A 19,931-nucleotide genomic window follows, 5' to 3' on the forward strand; every position below is an offset into this window, starting at 1 on the left:
AATCCCACACTCTATTTAACTGGCATTCCAAAAGGAAAACCTTACAGTCCCAGGAGGTGGCTGCTTTGTAGCTCCATATATAAGTCTCTCCTTACATATAAGACTATATAAGACACAGCATTAATGGCCGGGAGCTGAAAACAAACATTAAGATGAGTAAGTGATATTAAAAAAAACCCCAAAACAAACCCAAACAATGCAGAGGTTTAATAGCTCCAAGCAACCTTGGCTGAGATTCTCCTGAACAACCCCAAAAGCCTGGCTCATACTTCCAGGGAATGAGGCCCAGAGCCTTGCATCAACCTCTCTCTTGAAACAAAAGCTATTTTAAGCTCGGCAGCACCAGTAAACAGGAGTCAGCAGGTCATCTCTGCTGGCTTCTACACTCCCAAATTATTCCGCACAAGGGTCTGTACATGTCCAGCTCTCCCAGGAATTAGGGGTTAGTATGGGCTGGATTAATATTTACCATTTTTCTTTCCACCACAAAACAAAAGCAGAGAGCAAAAGGATTTTCCCACAGGGTTGCTGTCTGATCCCTGACAACCTGTTCTTCTATCCTCTAGAGATAGACTTGTATAGATATAGTTTATCTAGGGATTAGGGAATACTCCACAGACAGCAATGCTGGGCAGATGAGAACAGCAGAATAAATTTATATTGATAAATAAATGTGGCTTCACCTCCTGAAGGAGGTGAATGGGATGGAGGAAAATGGGATGGCCACATTGTAAAAGCCAAATTTCATGGGGGGTAGGAAAAGACAACTCCAAAATAGGAGAAGGGGAGGCACACAGGGCAGCACAGTAACAGAATGATCTAGGAAGTGTTTTAAATGCCCTTCTTTACATAATTTCTACAATGCCACTTTGCTGAACTTCCCAAGAAGAGAGGTGTCTTGAGCTGAGTGACCACATCAGAGGATATAAGTCTCTGCTCTCTTCCACTTCTCCTTCCAAAACTCCTGGCATACACAGGGAACATTCCTTTCCTTACGTTCAGAGCCGCTGAAGGTGAGACAGCAGCACAGTCAGGGGCACAGCAAGAGGAAAATTCACAGCAGATGAGAACGCAGGAGTCCAGCAGTCCTCTAGTTCCTCTAGTCACTCATTAGGAATAACCTAACTCCAGTCACATCACCATTCCCCTCACATCCCACTTCCAGTTGATAAAAAAGACCACAGACTGACAAAAAATAGATCATAATTATGGACACAAACAAAGGTGTAGTAGAAGTAACTTTATCAAAGTATTTCAATTTTATGGTAAATCTCTGCATCAACATGGGCAGGGAGGCAACAAAATGCTCTGCAGTAGCAATTTCAGTTACCAAACTATTCCTTCGATAGACATTTATTACAGGTAGTTTCTCTGTTCCTATTTCTTCAAGAGTTTAAGGCACAAAAGCCTGAAAAAGGGCTTATAACATGTATATAAGTGCTATTATTTTCACTTTCACCTCTAATGCAACATATCAGCTTAAATATATTGCTTGTCCCTCCAGCTTATACAACATCCAGCAGAAAACTGCTTTCCAGGCTAACAACCATTTGTTGCACAATATATCAAGGCAATTGCTCTGACCCGTTTTTGCTGCAACATTTTCAGTTTCACTCTGACTGGACAGTGGAAGACACTACAAAATCTCATCATCTCAACGAGACCACCAAAGTGTGTCCACAATAAAAAAAAAAAAAAATAAAGGCATGATACACAAAATAACATTTAAATATGATTGCTGGAAAAAGTGTTTTAAACTGCTGGTTCATGGGGAATTATTTCCTCATATGCAGGTGGAGAAGCAGGCCAGGTATGCAAGATACCACCAGGTAAAAGCTTTATAACACTGCTTTCTGCCTTTGCTCTCCAAAGTGCTCTTTGGGTTGATTGCTTAAGTTGCTTCAAACTTGCAAGCTCAAAATCACAGATTAAGTTAACCACATCATAAGCTTTCATCCCATGCTCAAGTTACAGCAACCTTACCCAGTCACTGGAAAGATTCTGAGACATTTTAGTGGTGTCTAACAATGATCCTTTTTTGAAATAACACATTCATGAGTGTTGGGTCAAATGACTTAAGACAGTTGAATGGGCAAGCAAAGCAGAAAGATGGGCAGGAACCAAATTGCAAAGGGCAATTTTACTTAAAAGACCAACTTTTTTATTGTATGATGGAGTAGAGTCTCTCTCCTGTGCCATCTTGTTGAAAGTTTATAAGTTACAATTCCCAGTAAGTATTAAGAGTTCATTTCAAGACAAAAGGAATAAAACTGTCGCAGTTCTAATTTTCACCATGAATAAAGGTTTCCGTGATTCTCCAATACTTGTTCTCTACAGGAAAGGCCACAGTCCTCCTGTATTCCGAGTACCTGACCTCGGTGGGGAAAGGGCCACTCCTCCCAACTGCAGGATCCGGGGGCACTGCAACAGTCTGGAGCGCACTGGGAGGATGTCTCACAGACACCACACCTCAGCAATGAGGCTATAACATGGCTGGGATCTCTGATGAGACAGTGTCCAAAGGCTGCCAATGACAGTCCATCAAGGCATCATAGAGCTCTTCACTCTGTTCCATAAACTGCTTGTTTGCTTCATGGACATCTAACTGAGGTGTGGGATCTATGGGAGGAAAGACAGACAAGTATGTCACACATCAAAGGTGTTCAGAAAAAAACCCACCCTGTAAACAAGTTGGTATATTAAAACAAACATGGGAGGAGTCTCAATATCTCCAGGGCAGGTGTCAGAGGATAGTGCCAGACTCTGTTCAGCGGTGCCCACTGACAGGACAAGGAGCAACCATTTCAACATGAACAAGAAATTCTTTTCATGAAGGGTGGCAGAGCACTGGAACAGCTTCCCAGGAATGTGTGGAGTCTCCCTCTTGAGCCTTTCCAAACCCACCTGGATGTATTCCTGTGTCTCATACTCTAGGTATACCTGCATTAGCAGGGAATTGGACTGGTTGATCTCCAGAGGTCCTTCCAACCCGAAGTATTCTGTGATTCTGTCATACACCAAACATTCCCAGCACTTGCCCAATCATAAACTGACCCAATCAGTCCTACTCAATTTCTCTGCAATGAGATAAGGAATAACTACATCCAAAGGGACTACATGTCCCTTTTGACAACAGTGATTGCCCCACAGGACAGCCAGTGGAGGGAACATACACCTGCACCTCACAGCCCAGTGTAGCCACCTGTACTGCCAGAAGGGGCTTGCCCTGATGGAAAGGGCGGAAACAGAGGCAGGGCACCTATTCCCTTCTGCTCCCTCCACTGTGAGGTCACAAATGATGGATGGATGGATGGATGGATGGATGGATGGATGGATGGATGGATGGATGGATGGATGGATGGATGGATGGATGGATGGATGGATGGATGGATGGATGGATGGATGGATGGATGGATGGATGGATGGATGGATGGATGGATGGATGGATGGATGGATGGATGGATGGATGGATGGATGGATGGATGGAGAGATGGATGGAGAGATGGATGGAGAGATGGATGGAGAGATGGATGGAGAGATGGATGGAGAGATGGATGGAGAGATGGATGGAGAGATGGATGGAAGCATCCTGTGCTGCTGCAAGCAGTCACCAGAGCTCATCCGACAAAGCCTCCATCAGTTCAAAGCTGGAGTCTCATTTAGGAATGAAGGGAGTGTCAGTGGCACCACTCCCATCATGGTGAGCATAGCACTATTTGACATGTGGAACAAATGTTTGGAAAGCATTTTGGAGCTGGACAACAAGTGTGCAGGTCCAATCCTGCTGCTCCGAATGCACAGTAATGGACACCCCAAACCCCTGTAGGGTGTAAAGTTCACCTGACAACACCAGCAACCCAAAGCTCAGGTTATCAGAGTAGCACAATCACAAAGGTCAGTGAATGACTCTCAGTACAAAGCTGAATGATTGGAAAGACTCTAAAACACATCAGGAACAAAATGTTTGTAAACATGTAACTTCTCTGTGAGGGAGGCAAGGCCCTGGCACAGGTTGCCCAGGGAAGCTGTGGTTGCCCCATTTCTTTGAGTGTCCAAGGCCAGGTTGGACAGGGCTTGGAGTGACCTAGTCAAGTGAAAGGTGTCCCTGGCCATGGCAGTGGGTGAATAAAGATGGCTTTAAAAGTTCCTTCCCACTCAAACCATTTCGGGATTCTATGTTTGGTTTTAGCTACATCATGTTGTAACACATTACAGGAGAAGAGATTCAAGGAAAAGGAATGATACAGTGACAATACATTAATTCAGTTTCCTACAAAGGTAGGAATCTTTCATTTAATCAACCAGGAAAAGAAATATCCCGAGATATCCCAATTCTAGTCCTGGTATGTTTGGTTCAGCAAAAGGAAAGCTCTCCTAGAATGCTTTTAACAGCTTCCACACATCACGCATACCTGTGGATCCTGAAGACCTGTTACTATGTAATTTTTAATACTTTGGTTTTTTAAGAATAGCGTAACTGCATAGTGCATATTGCACTCAAGACAGAAATCTGGAATGGCTGGCATGAAATGATAGTTTCTTGCATCAATAAATAAAAGCTACTTGTACAGGTATCAAAACCCCCAATATGGTTCAGTGACTCATTTCAAGCAACAACTGCTTGAAATATTTCATCAGCGTGACTAATATTACTCTCCCTTTTACTTGTAAACTAAAAGCACAATGAAGTATTCTGGGCTCTAAATGTCAGGATTTTATAGAAAACCAGAATATCTACTTTTTTCTTGGTAGCATATCAGAAAAGAAACCCTAGTAAAAAAGGATAACAATTTCAGTACTACAGAAGATTAAAATCTCAGTGCTGGGAAAGTCAAAGAGTTTCAGTCCTCACCAGGTTCAGAACAGGACGAGCAACAGTAAAACCAGCATGCAACTGTTCTAGGTGATAGTGACCCACAAATTTTCTCAGATTTACTCGAAGATAAAGGTATATTATAAATTGAAATTAGGGCCAATATGAGAAAGTCTATCTCCAAGCAGTGCAGAACATACGGACAACTTCAATTTGAGAAACATACCTTCCAATGCATCCTCACCAACTTCTTCATATGTCTACAAGGAAAAACAAAGCCCTTAGGATAGTGGATAATTATCTTATCTTTTCTAAGCATCGCTTGTTGATTAGTACTGTCAGAGACTGACTTTTATACTGCAGCTATTACAACAGAATTCTTCACACATAAGCCTGTGTTCCATTCCTAGCACTCCATGGGCAAGATCCTACACTGAACTTCTATCAGAGGCAGTTTTTGAAATTCCAGGGTTGAAGTGGGGTGATTGTTCTGATGTGTTCTATCCTTTATAACAAAGTTTATGAAGGATCCCAAAGGCACTCTGAGCACTGCCTGTACCTGTACTCTTCTATCATCACAACTGTACTAAGAGACCCTTTGTGTCCTCCAGACTTTTTTTTTAACCTCAGCAATATACTCTCCATAGGCAACAGGACACACCAGGGGCTAAACACTAAATAGTAGTGATATTAAGACTTCTATCAAGAGGCATATACTAAGAATTCTTGGTGTGTTCAGTTTGGAGCAGAGCAGACTGAGGACGGAGCTCATTAGGGTCTGCAGCTCCTCCTGAGGGACAGCTCCGATTTCTGCTCTCCATGACCAGGGACAGGACCTGAGGGAATGGCTGGAGCTGTGTCAGGGGAGGTCAGGCTGGATATCTGGAAAAGATTCTTCCCCCAGAAGGAGCTTGGGCACTGAACAGACTCCCCAGGGAATGGTCACGGTCCCAAGGCTGCCTCAGCTCCAGAAGCATTTGAACAATGCTCTCAGGCACAGGGTGGGATTGTTGGGGCGTCTCGGGCAGGGCCAGGAGCTGGACTCAATGATTCCTGTGGGTCCTTTCTAGCTCAGGACATTCTGTGATTCTCAGAGCTGAAGATGAGATGTTCCCATCCCACCTTTCAAGCTCTGTGGTGTTTCTGTGCTGCCCTACCTGCATGGTGCTCTGCGTGTAGCCATACTGGGGGTAGCTGTAGCTGTAACTGCCCGTGTTCTGGTCGTACCCCCACTGAGCGTAGTAGTTGTGATACTGTTGATAATACTGGTTGTAATTATAGTTGTACATCTGATTGTACTCCATTGGTTTCACACGATTACTTCAAAAAATAAAGCAGGATAAAAATAGCAATAAAATAGCAATAAACCATTTTTAAAAATTACAATAAAATAGTGCAGAACAAGTATGGAAAAAGCAGTGAAATAGCTTAAGATACAATGTGGTAAAGAGACAAGGCTTCGTCTAACATGCAAATTTCAATCTTTAAAATATATTCACTATTTACTGCAGCAATATTTATTATTTGCACAAAGAAGTGGTTTAAATGTAATACCCTTTCCTGTATTCATATTCCTCTTCATTAATAAACATGACTTTCACTCTTTATGAGCTAATTGGATATCACTTCCTGGCTTTGAGAAGGGAAGAGTTCAGGACTATGAGCTTCAGTTTAGAACAATCCTGAACCACAATCCAGGTACTGGAGTCCCTTCTTCTGTCTGGTAAAGAGGATGAAGTTAAGTGATCTGCAATTTTCTGAGAGAAAGTAATGAGTCCTGATTTACATGAAGAGTTAAAGCCTGGAAAAAACCTGGAAAAAGCCAGGAAAAAAGTCTTCTTTTGTAAGAAAGGAAAAAACTTTCCCTTCTGCCACTGTCATACAAAAACCTAAGCAAGGACTCGTCCCCTTTCTCTCTGAACGGGGTAATCTTCAATGCACAGACTTGAGAAAGTTCATGAAAGACAAACTACTAGTAATCAAAAAATAAACTTAAATACCCCGAGAACTGACTAAAATTCCTATTCCTTGGCACTTTATGAAGTGGCAGCATTCCCAAGGAACACCATTCCACCTAACTATCAAGATTTGAAATAATGAGATGACAAATATTGTTTGGAAATGAAAATACGTCACACATATGAAATTAGTGAGAAGCAGGAAGAAGGAAACATCAATCTTCTCACCACAATGCACCCATTTTTTCTGCTTTTCTCTTCCTTTTCCCCCCCAAGCCTTATGAGGTCACTGAAAATCTAAATATTATTCAAATAGGGAGCAATTACTATGATTTGTATTACCCTAGTGCTACGAGCCCCAAGTCAGACCAGGATCTCATTGTATCAGGTTCTGAACAAACACAGAAAAAAAAGTTAATCCCTGCCCCAAAAGTCTTTTATGTAGTAGATATCATAATAGAATTAGCAAGGTAGCTGAGCTTTGCTATCCAGACATCATTAAGAAGATTTAAACTATTTCAATTTAATGCAAAGGAACATACATTTTAAAAACAATCATATTTAACTACAGTGTGTGCACATGTGTACGGATTTAATAATATATACAATTCAAAACAGTGTAAATTGCTTAGTCTTGAGCTAATGTTATAATTGCTTTGAAGCCCTGGGCATTCTGATACTCCCCAAATTCATGGGTATTCTTTCATTTTGTGATGGAGACATCCAGGACATGTATCCAAAGCACTAAAAGGCATTTAAAATCAGATGTGATTTTTCATATAAATGTCCAGCTGTTTTTCTACTCACGCTTTTGGTATAGCCACACTCAAGCGTACAGGTTTAGAGCCCAACCCCACAGCTCCTTGACACTCTGTCAGTGCTCTCCTCTGTTCCAGTTCATCTGTGAATTTCACGAACCCATAACCTCTGCAGAGACACAGAAAAACTCACATAAAACCAGCCCCAAAGAGCAATGCCACATTATAAAAATTAGTTACAGTGAAGTTTGATTTGGTTTGGGAAACACAGTGAACAAAAAGGTTCATTAGGGTTGTTGTCCCTGCTCTTTGTAAAGATGAAATTATTCTGCCTTCCAGTTGCTTTTCCAGAATTCCTGAAGCCACACGTCCAAGCTCTGGCAGTACTTTCAAGGGCTTGTCAATGTGAAGTAGTTCTTGTGCCAGTGGATTCTGGCACAAGAACTGGAAGTGAGCTGACACAAGCCATGTTGAAATGTGTAAACTGACACATGGTGAAGCCCCAAATCTCTGCTGGGAGGATACTGATAATCTCAAAAGCACAGCTGGAACGGGGACAGCCCATCCAGTGTAGGAATGTGCCCCCTGTTGACGGAGTGACAAAATTATCCTTTGTCTCCTTAAAAAAGAAAAAAGCCCAATTCTCTCCTCAATTAGGTAAAAATACACCTCATAGGACCTGGGGGATTTCACCTCAAACTTAAGGATAGCCAATTGGACAGAAGCCAAAAAGTCCCGCCTAAGTAATTCACTAGAAAAAGAAGACAACAAAGGAACAAAGAAACTAATCACTTTTGTGGGGTGTTTTACCAGGAGCAAGAGCGTCTTGCACCTGGTTTGGATTTTCTCTGTAAAGAGCTTTGTTATTTTGGCTTTTATTAAAACCCTTCTGTTTCCAACACTGCCACAGAAGCCATCCTGCTAAAATCTGAGGTGGCTGATCTATCTCGGGTGTGATATAGATCTCCAAGAGCTTATAAGACCTGTCTGGAAAAGACTGTTATATCAGTTCAGAACCCCTGGACTCTGCAACAAGCTTATACTCTGATGTGGCAGCACTGAACATCAGCCAGACAGAAAACTCCAACTCCCTCCAACCCCAACAGTCCTTTGTGTGGGATTTTGATGCTGTAATGAGTCAGAAGCAATGCAACAGCATCCAAGAGGGCAGTGCCAGGATCCCATCATGGGACGGGCTGCCTAATGCAGCAGAAAGATCAAAGACAGATGTGGGAGGGTAAGAGGAATCCATCTAAGCAAAGGAAGAAGTTTGGGAGGGAAGGGCTTGTCTATCTGGGGAAAAGAACAAGCCGTAACCAAGGGTGTAAATTTACAGTACGTTATCTATTCCGTGGGAACTGCTAAACACCAGATTATGTCCTATTTTGAAAGCAGCATCACCTACTACTCATGGGAGGTCCCCATTGGCAGCTATTTCAGAGCAGTTCACGCCCCAGAAAATGCAGTACCTTGCACAACAAGCTCCACACACAAGATACAGAAATATCTTAATTATATATATACATATATATACACAGGTATGGATGTATCCTCCTCACAAAAAGACCAGATCAAAGCTTAGACTTATCTACATACAAACTAGATTATTAAACTCAAGCAAAACTCTACACCGACCCATGTTCATTTAACTTGCCCTGTGCCAAAGGACTATGGCAAATTAATCCAGGGCAAGTCAACTTCTAAATCAGTTTAAGGTGTTCACACACAAACCCAACTAAGTTTCTAAGCTGCCAAAAGACTCCTCCAGCTTTTCATATGGGACCAGGAGTGTGTAAGGGAAACTGGGAAGACTGGGAAGACTGGCAGTTCCAAAATAGAGACAGATAAAGATGGATGCAGTGTACAGGAATAGATGCTGGGTGCTGCAAGGGAGACAGTGATTCTTCCAAGGCTTCCAGACACTGATTCTTCCAACTCTTCCACACATTTAGCTTTTCCACACCAATGGCTAAACCACTGGTGAGGAAAGAAATAATTTCTTCCTGGCCAGGACCTCCCTGGAGACCTTCTGTCCTGCACCTGAAGTTTGGAAAAGCCCCAGCACCTGTACCCTCAGCAGAAAGCAGAGAAGTAGGCACAGCACCACAGCACCATGCTCCAAGCTCCTCTCCTGTCTGGACAAGAGGTGCTGGGAGGAGGCCTTCCTGATACACCAGCCCTGGCCGGAAGGGCCAGGCTTCAGGGCTTCACTGGGCATGTCCAAAAGCCCTAAGCTCCTCTCTCACATCACACTGACACCTGCAGATGCCTCAGCTTTGAGCAATTGTACAAGTCCCAACAAAGCCCCTGGCAACAACACTGGCACTGCCAGGGGAGACAGGCTTTGCTCTTCCCAGAAACAGGACTCTAAGTCCCTGCTCCTTCCCCACTTCCCAAGCTACCACAGCTTGGGACGCTACCCAGCAGCTACCTTTCCTTGAGGTCCGCACCTATGCATAGTTCCCAAAACCCAACTAATAGTCCAACCTGCAGCACCAACACCTGTTCTATAGACAGAGACTGAAGCAGGTGCAGCACAATAGGAACTGTAGGGTTTACACTGAGGAGGAGCAGAAGGCACACAGAGCCCAACCCAGCAGTGTCAGTCCCAGGGGAGGTGGCAATGACAGCATGAGGACCCAAGAGCCAGAGAGACTGAGCAGCTCTGCAGGAGGTTCAAGATGCACATGAAGAGGAACTTCATGACTGGGGAGGAGTGCAGCTCTGGAAGAGGCTGCCCAGATAGATTGAATTAACTCCATCCTGGGAGGTTTTCCAGGCTACACAATCCATGGATGATACGATCTAGCACTGGCTGCAGTCCTGTTAGGAGCTGGACCAGAGACCTTCAGAGATTCTTTCAAACCAACCTGTCTAAGACTAAGAAACCACGTATGAGAAGGTGGAGGGACCTATAGCCATAGCCTATATCTTATTCCAACATTCTCAGAGGTGTTATATCACAAAATTTTGCTTCACTGAAGCCATGCTCTGCTTTGAAAACAAGGATGCTCACCAACTGCTCCTTCCCTGGAAAATACAGCTTAATTTTGTGCTATTTAGAAAATGTTTTAATTACATTAAGAAATCCAACCTTTTGATACCTGCTTTTAGCAAGATATTTTCAGGAAAGACATACAAGGCAGCTACTGAGAACCTGACAGTGAATCATAGCTTTGTGTGCCCTAACCTATTTGAAAGAAAACCCATAAAGCTCGCACAGGAATGTACACTCAATAGCCTAAAGTTTGTAAAGCACAATTCCACCTAATAGTCTAGGAAGAGAGTGTTACTTAAGATTACTTAAGATATTTTTCAGCATTTTAAGAAGTGCAATAACACACAAAGGGCCTCACACTGACAGAGGAGTGACAATACCCACGGTGACTATCAAAACTCAAGCAAACTGCAGACTAAATGGCCAAACCCACTACATTTTAAGATTACTAAAATCTAAGCCAAAAGAATTTTTTTTCCCCTTGCTGTGTTCTATTTTTCCTGTTGCCACATATGAAGTTAAAAAAAAAGTGAATAAAAGACAACTTACTTGGATACTCCTGCCTGGTCCAAAACAACTTTTCCACCTCTACACGACGGATAAACTTTAACAAAAAATTCATATAGCATCCCATCATCCACGTCAGGAGTCAGGTCTCCCACAAAAAGGGAATACTCTGGACTAAAGAAATCAAAAGAAAACATCTTAAATACAATCATACAAAAAAAAAAAAAAAAAAAAAAAAAAAAAAAAGGGGACATGCTGAGTGAGTAGTGCAGTAGTGACAGCTACCATTTAGCCTAAATATTTGAACTCAGAGAAGGGTGATACTAAAAGACCATTTAATGGAGAATTTAAAGTGCCACTAGTTAAGCTGCTTAACTAAAAATTTGATTGTCACTGCTTTTTCAAGTTAATTGAAGCAGCACAACCAACCAAATTAATACTGCTTTTTATTTAAAGATTATTTCCCTGCTTTTTATTCACAGGATATTTCTGATTTCTAAAACGGCAAGAAAAAACATCTCATTTATAGATATGCTATTTGCAATACATATAACTTAAATTATAATATATAGATCTTAAATTATAACATATATATTTGGTACTTTGATGCTACAAAGTTTAAATACCTTAAAGGACACTGGATAAATTTGCTGTGCCACACACAGGGCAAAACACAAAACTGGCAGTCTAAGCTCTCTTCCTTCTACTAAAGACCGGCAGTAATGAACTTTGGGTTTACATATTTTGAATACTTTTTGCAAGGCAATTAATAGAGAGACATTAAGCAGGAAAACTTAATATTTAAATATTAAGCAGTTACCTGTTATCAGGCTGTTTGCCATATGTTGCATAATTCAATTTAAATCGCTTCGCCTGAAACAAGGCAAAAATGAATCCATACATTCAAATGTTGTCATGTGAATTCAAGCAATTAGGGAAAAATACAATAAGCTGATTTAATACAACTTAATGCTGACACATGTTCAATGCCTTCATGCCAGCCAGTTAAGGTAACAAGCACATTTTTATTTAGCATCAGTACACATATAATAATGAAAATAAAAATGTAAACAGAGGTAGTAATAACAAATGTTAAATTTCTTCCAATTTTAAGGTCTTAAAATGAAATGACAGTACCATTACTGGACTTTTGTGATTTAACACAAACACTGGCAGACCAGAATCCAACACACTGGAAAACGGAATCAACCTGTGTCTGGAAGTGTGGCAAAATACTTGGCTCTGGACATTTAGTAAGATTCAAAATTAAAGGTTTCTGAAAGAACTACATTGGACATTGGAGCCCTCTTTAAATTTTGCATCTGAATTTATTTTTGAAACAATTTTCCCAGCAGCCCAGATTTGTGCCCTCTGGCACATCTGGAACTCTCTGTCCCCCACCTACCAGACTTTTAGCAATTTTTACCCAACTTACATCTAAGTTTAGACAGAGATCTAAGGAGACCAAGATCTTTGAATCAGCCCTTAGAGATCAGGGGCTAATCTCAGGATCAGGATTTCAGATCCTAAAATCAGGATTTTGGATCACAATCAGAAATGCCCTAGAGATCAGGGTACTTGTTCAGTACAGTGAAGAGCCCTTGTATGATGGATTTCCTTCACTTAAAAACAGGTAAATACTTATTGGGAAATAGAACACAGGCTTAACTCTAGGCTATGATAGTGCTCCTTGCACGCTTGCATTCTCTGGAGCACAGTACTAAACAACTTTCTGTGGATTATTTACAAGCTAACACAAAATTTAGATTCCACTTTGAAGCATTTAGATCTTTTTTGGGGGAGGATCTTGCTCTTCACTGCAATATTCTGGGTATAAAATCAACAAGACACCTGAGAGTACTTCCACTCAGATGGGAACTGGGAACACCAATGCTTGGAAAAAAAAAACACCACCAGCATCATGGCTTTCTGTTATTCCTTTGACTGATTCAGTATTTAAAAATAAATAAAAGCATGAGCCACACTCAAGTTTTCTGTAAACAAAATTCTCTAAATGCAAAGGATGAGCTGGGCAGTTGCCTGCTGAGTGGATTGATTTGAGCTGCTTTGGATCTCTGCCTGACATCTGTAGTTCTCTCCATGTGTTATGCAAATCATCCCTACACACAACACTGTGTTCTGAACAAAACTGTGAATAAAGATGGGTATTTCCAAAACTAAACTTCCATTATTATCTTACTCCTTGCTCTCTTTGTCTCTCCAGTGACTATAGAAGGCATCCAGGATGATCAGCTTGCCTTAATCATGAGCAAACATGTGAAACAGGTATCTCCAGGCCTCTCATCGACTTCTTTTAACAGGGCACGTCACCCTCTCAGAAATGTTGATTAAATAGCTCAATCTGAACTTCCCAGTCTCCTACTCCGGGTATTAACTACTCTAAAATAGGAATCCATTTATTTTGTATATCACACCATAAGTGAGGTGACTCTAGAGCTGCTTTATGGATCAGTCACCCCAGCTTACTGCAGCCAACTCCTGTGGGTACAACAGACAGCTGTGTCAGCCGTCATATTTTAATCTACCACATATTTGAGTCAACATCCTAAAATTAGCCTCTCTGCCTATTCCTCCTCTTCTCCCTAACTACCCAGCTTTTATGTAGAAGAGATATTAGTTATGCACTGCAATTATTCAATACTCTGTCTTGTTCTCCACTGCAAAGAGGTTTGAGTAACTTCTGTTTGCTAAGGGCCAAGAACAATGCAAGATTAAAAGTCATATTTCTCTTGCCAATCAGTGTTACTCAAAAGACAGTGTAAACTTGCAAGTTCATCATCTACACACACAGCTAAATTCTCAGGTTGCCTCATCCCCGAAAGTGTTCAAAGCCTGGTTGGATGGGGTTTAGAGCAACTTGGTCTAGTGGAAGGTGTCCCTACCCATGATAGGGGATGAAACATGGTAAGCTTTAATGTCCCTTCCAACCCAAAACACTTTGTGACTACATGATTATACAAAAGGAGAGATCTGGAAGAATTGTGGCAGACATACACTATACTCAGTCTAATTTCTTCCTTGTTCTTCTCAGGTTTCTGATTAGTCTAACTTTGGTAACAGCAGCAATGGTTACAAAAAACATCACACCCCACAACACTTCTACACCTGAATTTTATCCAGACAGTAACAAAGAAATTGGTGTTTTTTCTCAACAATTTTCTGAGCAAGTACATTAGCAGTTTTATAGTCATAACTTCAATTCCAGAGCAAAGATGAATCCCAGTTTGCTAACAATTGAATTATCGGTACTCATTAAAAATACACTATCTGTCCCTTCCAAGTTTTAGTTCTCAACTGGCTGATCCCATTTACTTACTGGTGTAGCACCAGGAAGTGGTTTTCCGTTGATTTTGTGTAAGCATTTCTCTGCAGTAGCTAGATCTGCAAATTCAACAAAGCAATAGCCTGCGGGAATTCTGAACATACAACACAGAAGAGAAGAGACAAAAGTTATAAACTTAAAACACATTTGATGAGGAAAGCTGTATTTTAGATAACTGGTAAGAAATTTGCCATAGTCGCAGTACACAGAAGAGCTACTTTCTAGAGTATAAATATTAGCTACCAAAGAGAAGCTGGATCTCAAGGGATAGCCCCTACTTACCATAAGTCAGGTCAACATAAGCGCACAGAAAACGGTTTTGCTTACAGTTTACTTCCTACTTTCATTGACCATCAATTGGTCAATTAATGGTCAATGGGCGGGCCCGGGCGGCGGCGGGAGGGACCTGGGGAGGGACCAAGGGACCGGGGCACCGGGGGTAGGACAGAAGGAGGGGTGGCAGCGCTCCTCCTTGGGCATTTTGCCCGCCCAAGTTTAAACTACTGAAAACTGAAATTACAACACTTGAAAGAATAATGAATAAGAATGAAACTACTTTATTCTGCATAAATTATTCATTTTATTTCAAATGAACTCTAACGGTTCTTTTATTGCTCTAAGTCCGACTTCCCACCTCTGCCAGCATTACATAGCTGCACTACAGACTAGCCTGGGGAGGTGTAATTCCCAGAGGGATTAAATGATACATACACTGCTCTGACTGAGTGCTGGAGCACTGCAGATACGGGCCAAACTGTGTTTGTTGAGGGGAGGTTGAAGAGCCAGCAGTGCCCTCTCCATTGCTCTCATCAATGTTCTCATATTGGTGGCAGCAATGGTGAGAAACTCAAAGGGAAAATTCACTCTGATATGGAAAGACCACAGCGAGGCTTCAGTCCAAATGCACTTGGAGAACAAACAGAAACAGTTACCCTGTCAACCTGTTTCGAATGATTTTTACACTCAGTACAAGCTCTCCCATGGTGGCAAATGCTCTTGAAACAAAGTTTTCATCCATATAGGGCTCCAGCTAGAAAAGCAAAAGAAGAAAGAAAGTTAGATTAGGGCATCTACAAAAAAAGAGAATATATGTGTCAATGTCCCTCTAAGCAGTTAAAACATTATTGAGAAGGATTTTACCCTTACACTTCAAAAAGAAGACTCATTTAAGAGGGTCGATGCCACTCAAAACCAGCAGGCATGCATGAACCAGGCTCAACAGTCTGCAAAGTGGAACCCAAGAGACAGTATGAATTTCAGAGAACAAGGGAGCTTCACAGAAGGACAAAAGCCACTCAAAAACATACAGCAACAAACTGAGCATTTGCTACAGGGAGCAGGGGAGAAGGTGGCAGGCTCCTTCTCTAGGTACAAGCGAAGGCTGGGCCAGCACTGTGGATAGACAGTGTGGCACAACCCCGGGTGGCATGTGGCAGGTGACACTGCCCTGTGGAGCTGCAGTAGGGGTCTGCAGAGCTGTGTCTGCCTCGCACAACCCCTGTTATACCAGGGCAACACTCAGGGGAAGCCCTGGAATCACATCCCACAGCAGCTCTATGCTTCGTCCTGCCCATGGGAGCACTGACCCTGTTCATGTCACAGGGAAGGACTGCACTGTGCAGGTAAGAGTGCATGTAAACATGCTGGAGAGCAAGTGTCTGCATGGTGTAAGGTACTGACAAGTAGCAAATGGTGTGGGAATTTGGATCAAATATACTACGAAGAGCCTGAGTGAACAGGGCACCTCTGTGTATAACAGAAACTTGAGGAGGGAACTAACCAAAATTAGAATGGGGGGCAGTGTGTGTGACAAGTAACATGGAGCTGAAAAATATATGTATATAATATATATAGCTCCATGTATTTACCTGTGTAAGACAGGTGGCTCACAGTAACCTACGGCCCTCAAGTATTTGCATATCTGTCAGGTACCAGGTGGCTCCACCACTTGTGTGTATGACAGATTGTGCAGTATGTCAAAGAAGGTGACCATACTGCACTTGCACATGTCAAAGGCAGCAGATGCCCTGTGGAGGTGAGTGTGAAGCAGAACTGACTTGTTCCAGGACCAGAGGCAGCACCACTCTGCACAGATGTGCCATGAGTGATCCTGGGTGTGTGTGTGTACAGGAAAGCTGTATTTGTAAACACAACCAGTTGCTTGGATATGTCCGTATGGCACAAAGAGCCAAAGCCTGTTTGTGAGAGTAGTAATGAAAAAGAAGATGGGCTTTATCATAGAGAGGTGGCAGAAAACCTTCTCTGTGGGGAAAAGGGAGAACAGACTCTACAGAGTCCCCATGCATGAGCAGAGGCAGTTAGAGGACGACACCCTGATACCGTGGCAAACTGGGTGTGCTGAGTGTGTGAGTGGGAGAGAAGTACCCAGTGGGATTCTCAGGGATGTGTTGAGCTGTGTGTACACACACATGTGAGAGATGAGGAATACTAGGTGCAAGCAGGACTTTGCTGGTGTTAGCTGCAAGAAAGGGGCTGAAGGAAGATGCGCATGCATGTAGGAGAGTCAAAATCCCTATGAGGATGTAAGCGTACCCACGGGTGTGCATGTAAGGGGCAGGCTGTGAGGGATAATCTTGGAAAGGTGCATACAAATGTGCCTACAAGAGTGAGCACAATTAGCAGCAAAGCCATGTCTGTGTGTAAATGCCTTGCACAGTGTAAGCATGTAAGTGTCTATAGCAGCTGAGCAGGTAAAACAGCAGATAAATCCTCGATACATGCAAGTGTACACGCTGTGAGTATGGGAGCAACTGCCTCTTGAGAATATGGAAGTGTGAGACTTTTTGGTGCCCATGCATGTGTCTGACCACCAGGGACACTGATGTAAGTCTCACTGTGACCTGGCTGCAGGCAGGCAGTGAGGGTCACTCTGGGGTGTGTGTGTGTCACTGCTCACAAATGTGTCTGTCAAGCTGGGGTTTATGTGTGAGTGTGTGCGTTGGCCTGTGTCAGCATGTCAGCATGCACAGGAGTGTATGACGTGAGGGTCACTTGGGGAGTTCAGGTGTGTCTGAATGTGTGAGGGGCTGTGAGGTTGTGTCAGTGGTGTAAGGGGTCAGGCGGTCAGGGAGAGGGGTCAGCTGGTGTGAGGTGTCAGAGTGAGGGTGTCAGAACTGTGAGGATATCAGTCTGTCGGTTGTTGTGTGGGTGTTAGAGTGAGAGTGTTAGTCAGAGTAAGGCTGTCAGTTGCTGTAATGGTGTCAGACAGTCAGTGTGACGGTGCCAGAGTGACGGCATCAATTGGTGTGAGAGTGTCAGTGAGTGCGAGAGTGTCCGTCAATGAGAGGGTGTCAGTCGGTCGGTGTGAGAGTGTCAGCCATTGTGCGGGTGCAGGTCAGTGACGGTATCAGCCGGTCAGTGGCTCCAGCGCCCCCCCGACCCGGCCGCGTGCCCCCGTAGCCCCGCCGCCCCCCGCACAAAGCCGCGCGGTCCCGGCCGGACACTCACGTCCCCCATCCACAGGCTGGCGGCCATGCTGCTCCCGGAGGCCCCGCGGCGGCTTCAGCGGGGCCGCACGTTCCACCTCCCGGCCCGGCCCGGCCCGGCCCGGCCCGGCCCGGCCCCGCCGCCGCCCCTCCTTCCGTCCTACCCCCGGTGCCCCGGTCCCTCGGTCCCTCCCCAGGTCCCTCCCGCCGCCGCCCGGGCCGGCCCCGCCGCCTCCTCCGCGGCCCCGGCGGGCGGAGAGAGCGGCGCCCCTGCCGCCGCATCGCCCCCTGGCGGCAGGAGGAGCGACAGCCGCGGGAGGGAGCCGAGGGCAGGGGGGGGTTTGAGGCAACCTAGGGAGCCTTTGGGGCAACTGCAGCTGCCTGAGGGGAGACTGGAGTGAGGGGGGGAGCGGTCTCTTCTACAACGCCTGCAGTGAGAGGGCAAGAGGAAATGGCCTTAAGCTGAGACAGGAGATTCAGATATCATAGAATATGCTGAGTTGGGAGGGACAATCCGGGACCACCGAGACCAACACTTAGCCCTGCACAAGACATTCGAACAATTCCACCCTGTGCCTGAGAGCATTGTCCAAACGCTCCTGGAGCTCTGGCAGCCTTGCAGTTATGACCATTGCCTGGGGAGCCTGCTCAGTGTGGCAGCACCATGTGGGGGAAGAACCTTTTCTGCTATCCAACCTAACCCTCCCCTGACACAGCTCCATCCTGTGACAAGCACTTTGGTCATCTCTTCAAGGCACCACTGCTGTCAGAGATGGCACAGGGTTTACAAAGTTGGACAGTTTTTGACAATGCTGAAAGGCCAAAGACATGTGGGGGTTCATTTGTTGTAGACAAAAAAAAAGGTTCGTGAGAGACCATGGCTTCCCTCCACTCAATGGGGCAGCAGCTGCATCAGAAGCTTCTAATCCCAGCCAAACTGCCTCCTCATACAGATAGAAGATCCATCCTTGGGATCATCAGCCCGAGACGCGGGGTTGGATTGGGTACGGTGCGATCCTCTTGTTTACTTCCGCAGGCCTTCGACAGCGATGGTGGCGATTCCTGGAGAAGATGAACCCCCTCGTACCGACAGAGCAGAGACGAGTGAGCCTGAGAAGTGGTTGGTATTTTCGGCATCCCAAGAGCCGGTTGGAATTTCGCCATTCTCCGTCACGGGTAAGCCCTTTGCTCTGTTAGGGAATGCCACGCATGGGCTGAATCCCTGGCTGTGGTTGGGCAGGCGCTGCTGCACGCCATAAATCCAGCTCCTGGCGACAGGGACACTTCAAAGCCTCTGCGCTATTTTTGCCGCGGTGGCTCGGGCTCCGGGCGAACCGGGCGGTGCCTCCGCCGGTCGTATCCCAGGAGAGGGCAGCAAGAGCCCGCCGGTGTCGGGTGGAGGTTTTCCGGTATTGGCCTTGGGCAGCTTCGTGTGATGGAACCAATTCTAGAACTCCTTCCGAAGTGATGTGTTAGCGTTCACTCAAATCTTGCCCCACAACATCCCTCTTCCATGACTAAGGGCAGAGACCCACCGGGAGGGGAGCAGAGAATTCCTTGCTCTGCTTTTCCCTGCGGACAGAGCAGAGCACGTTTGATCCTTCCGACATTCCTGCAGGAGACAGTGAGAATCCTTTGTCCTCATTCTGAGCAGGATCTACATCTCTCATCATGCTGAAACACGGCCAGTATTGGCTGCGCTAGAATATCAAGTCTTGGGGGGTGCAAGATGTGAGATTAACAGTTTATGTGTTTTCTGACTTCTGAGTCCTTAGAGCACCCTCAGATCATTTTTCTCCAAGTTCTGCCCTAAAGTCTAAAATCTATCATGAAATTAGAAAGGCAGCAAAACCCACTGTTGATAACTCAGCTGAACAAAGACCTTGGGTTGTCAAGTTGCACTTTTTGTGCCTTGGTGTCACTGGCAACCTGGTCTCTTGCAAATTCAGCCCCTTTGAAGCCCCTGCTGTGTCTGCCTTTCAGATGTCGGCTTCCAGAATGGTTTTATGTTCCCAACATCACAATTTATCCACTGGTTAACTTGGAGCTCTGCTCTGCAGAGCCCACAAAACTGTCCCTCATTCTCTGTTATTACTTTAAAAGCCAGT

The 19,931-nt window shown here is 44.3% G+C and overlaps 1 protein-coding gene across 3 annotated transcripts; it reads right to left on the reverse strand.

The window, feature by feature from the left end:
- Positions 1-1,225: 1,225 nt before the first annotated feature.
- On the reverse strand, positions 1,226-18,009 carry TRNAU1AP (tRNA selenocysteine 1 associated protein 1). Of its 3 annotated transcripts, none has more exons than XM_050983280.1 (10): positions 17,846-18,009; positions 15,524-15,600; positions 15,310-15,407; positions 14,372-14,471; positions 11,855-11,907; positions 11,077-11,208; positions 7,579-7,698; positions 5,971-6,133; positions 5,040-5,073; positions 1,226-2,619 (listed from the first exon to the last, which is right to left on the reverse strand). In XM_050983280.1, exons 3-10 carry the CDS (start codon positions 15,393-15,395, stop codon positions 2,483-2,485), a joined length of 825 nt encoding a protein of 274 aa, XP_050839237.1. In that variant the 5' UTR covers positions 15,396-15,407; positions 15,524-15,600; positions 17,846-18,009; the 3' UTR covers positions 1,226-2,482. The 3 variants fall into 3 exon arrangements, with proteins under 3 accessions (XP_050839237.1, XP_050839238.1, XP_050839235.1); XM_050983281.1 differs by having other exon boundaries at positions 15,518-15,600; XM_050983278.1 differs by lacking the exon at positions 15,524-15,600 and having other exon boundaries at positions 17,846-18,002.
- Positions 18,010-19,931: the final 1,922 nt, after the last annotated feature.

Source organism: Serinus canaria, chromosome 23 (genome assembly GCF_022539315.1).
Source record: "Serinus canaria isolate serCan28SL12 chromosome 23, serCan2020, whole genome shotgun sequence".
NCBI classification, from domain to species: domain Eukaryota; kingdom Metazoa; phylum Chordata; class Aves; order Passeriformes; family Fringillidae; genus Serinus; species Serinus canaria.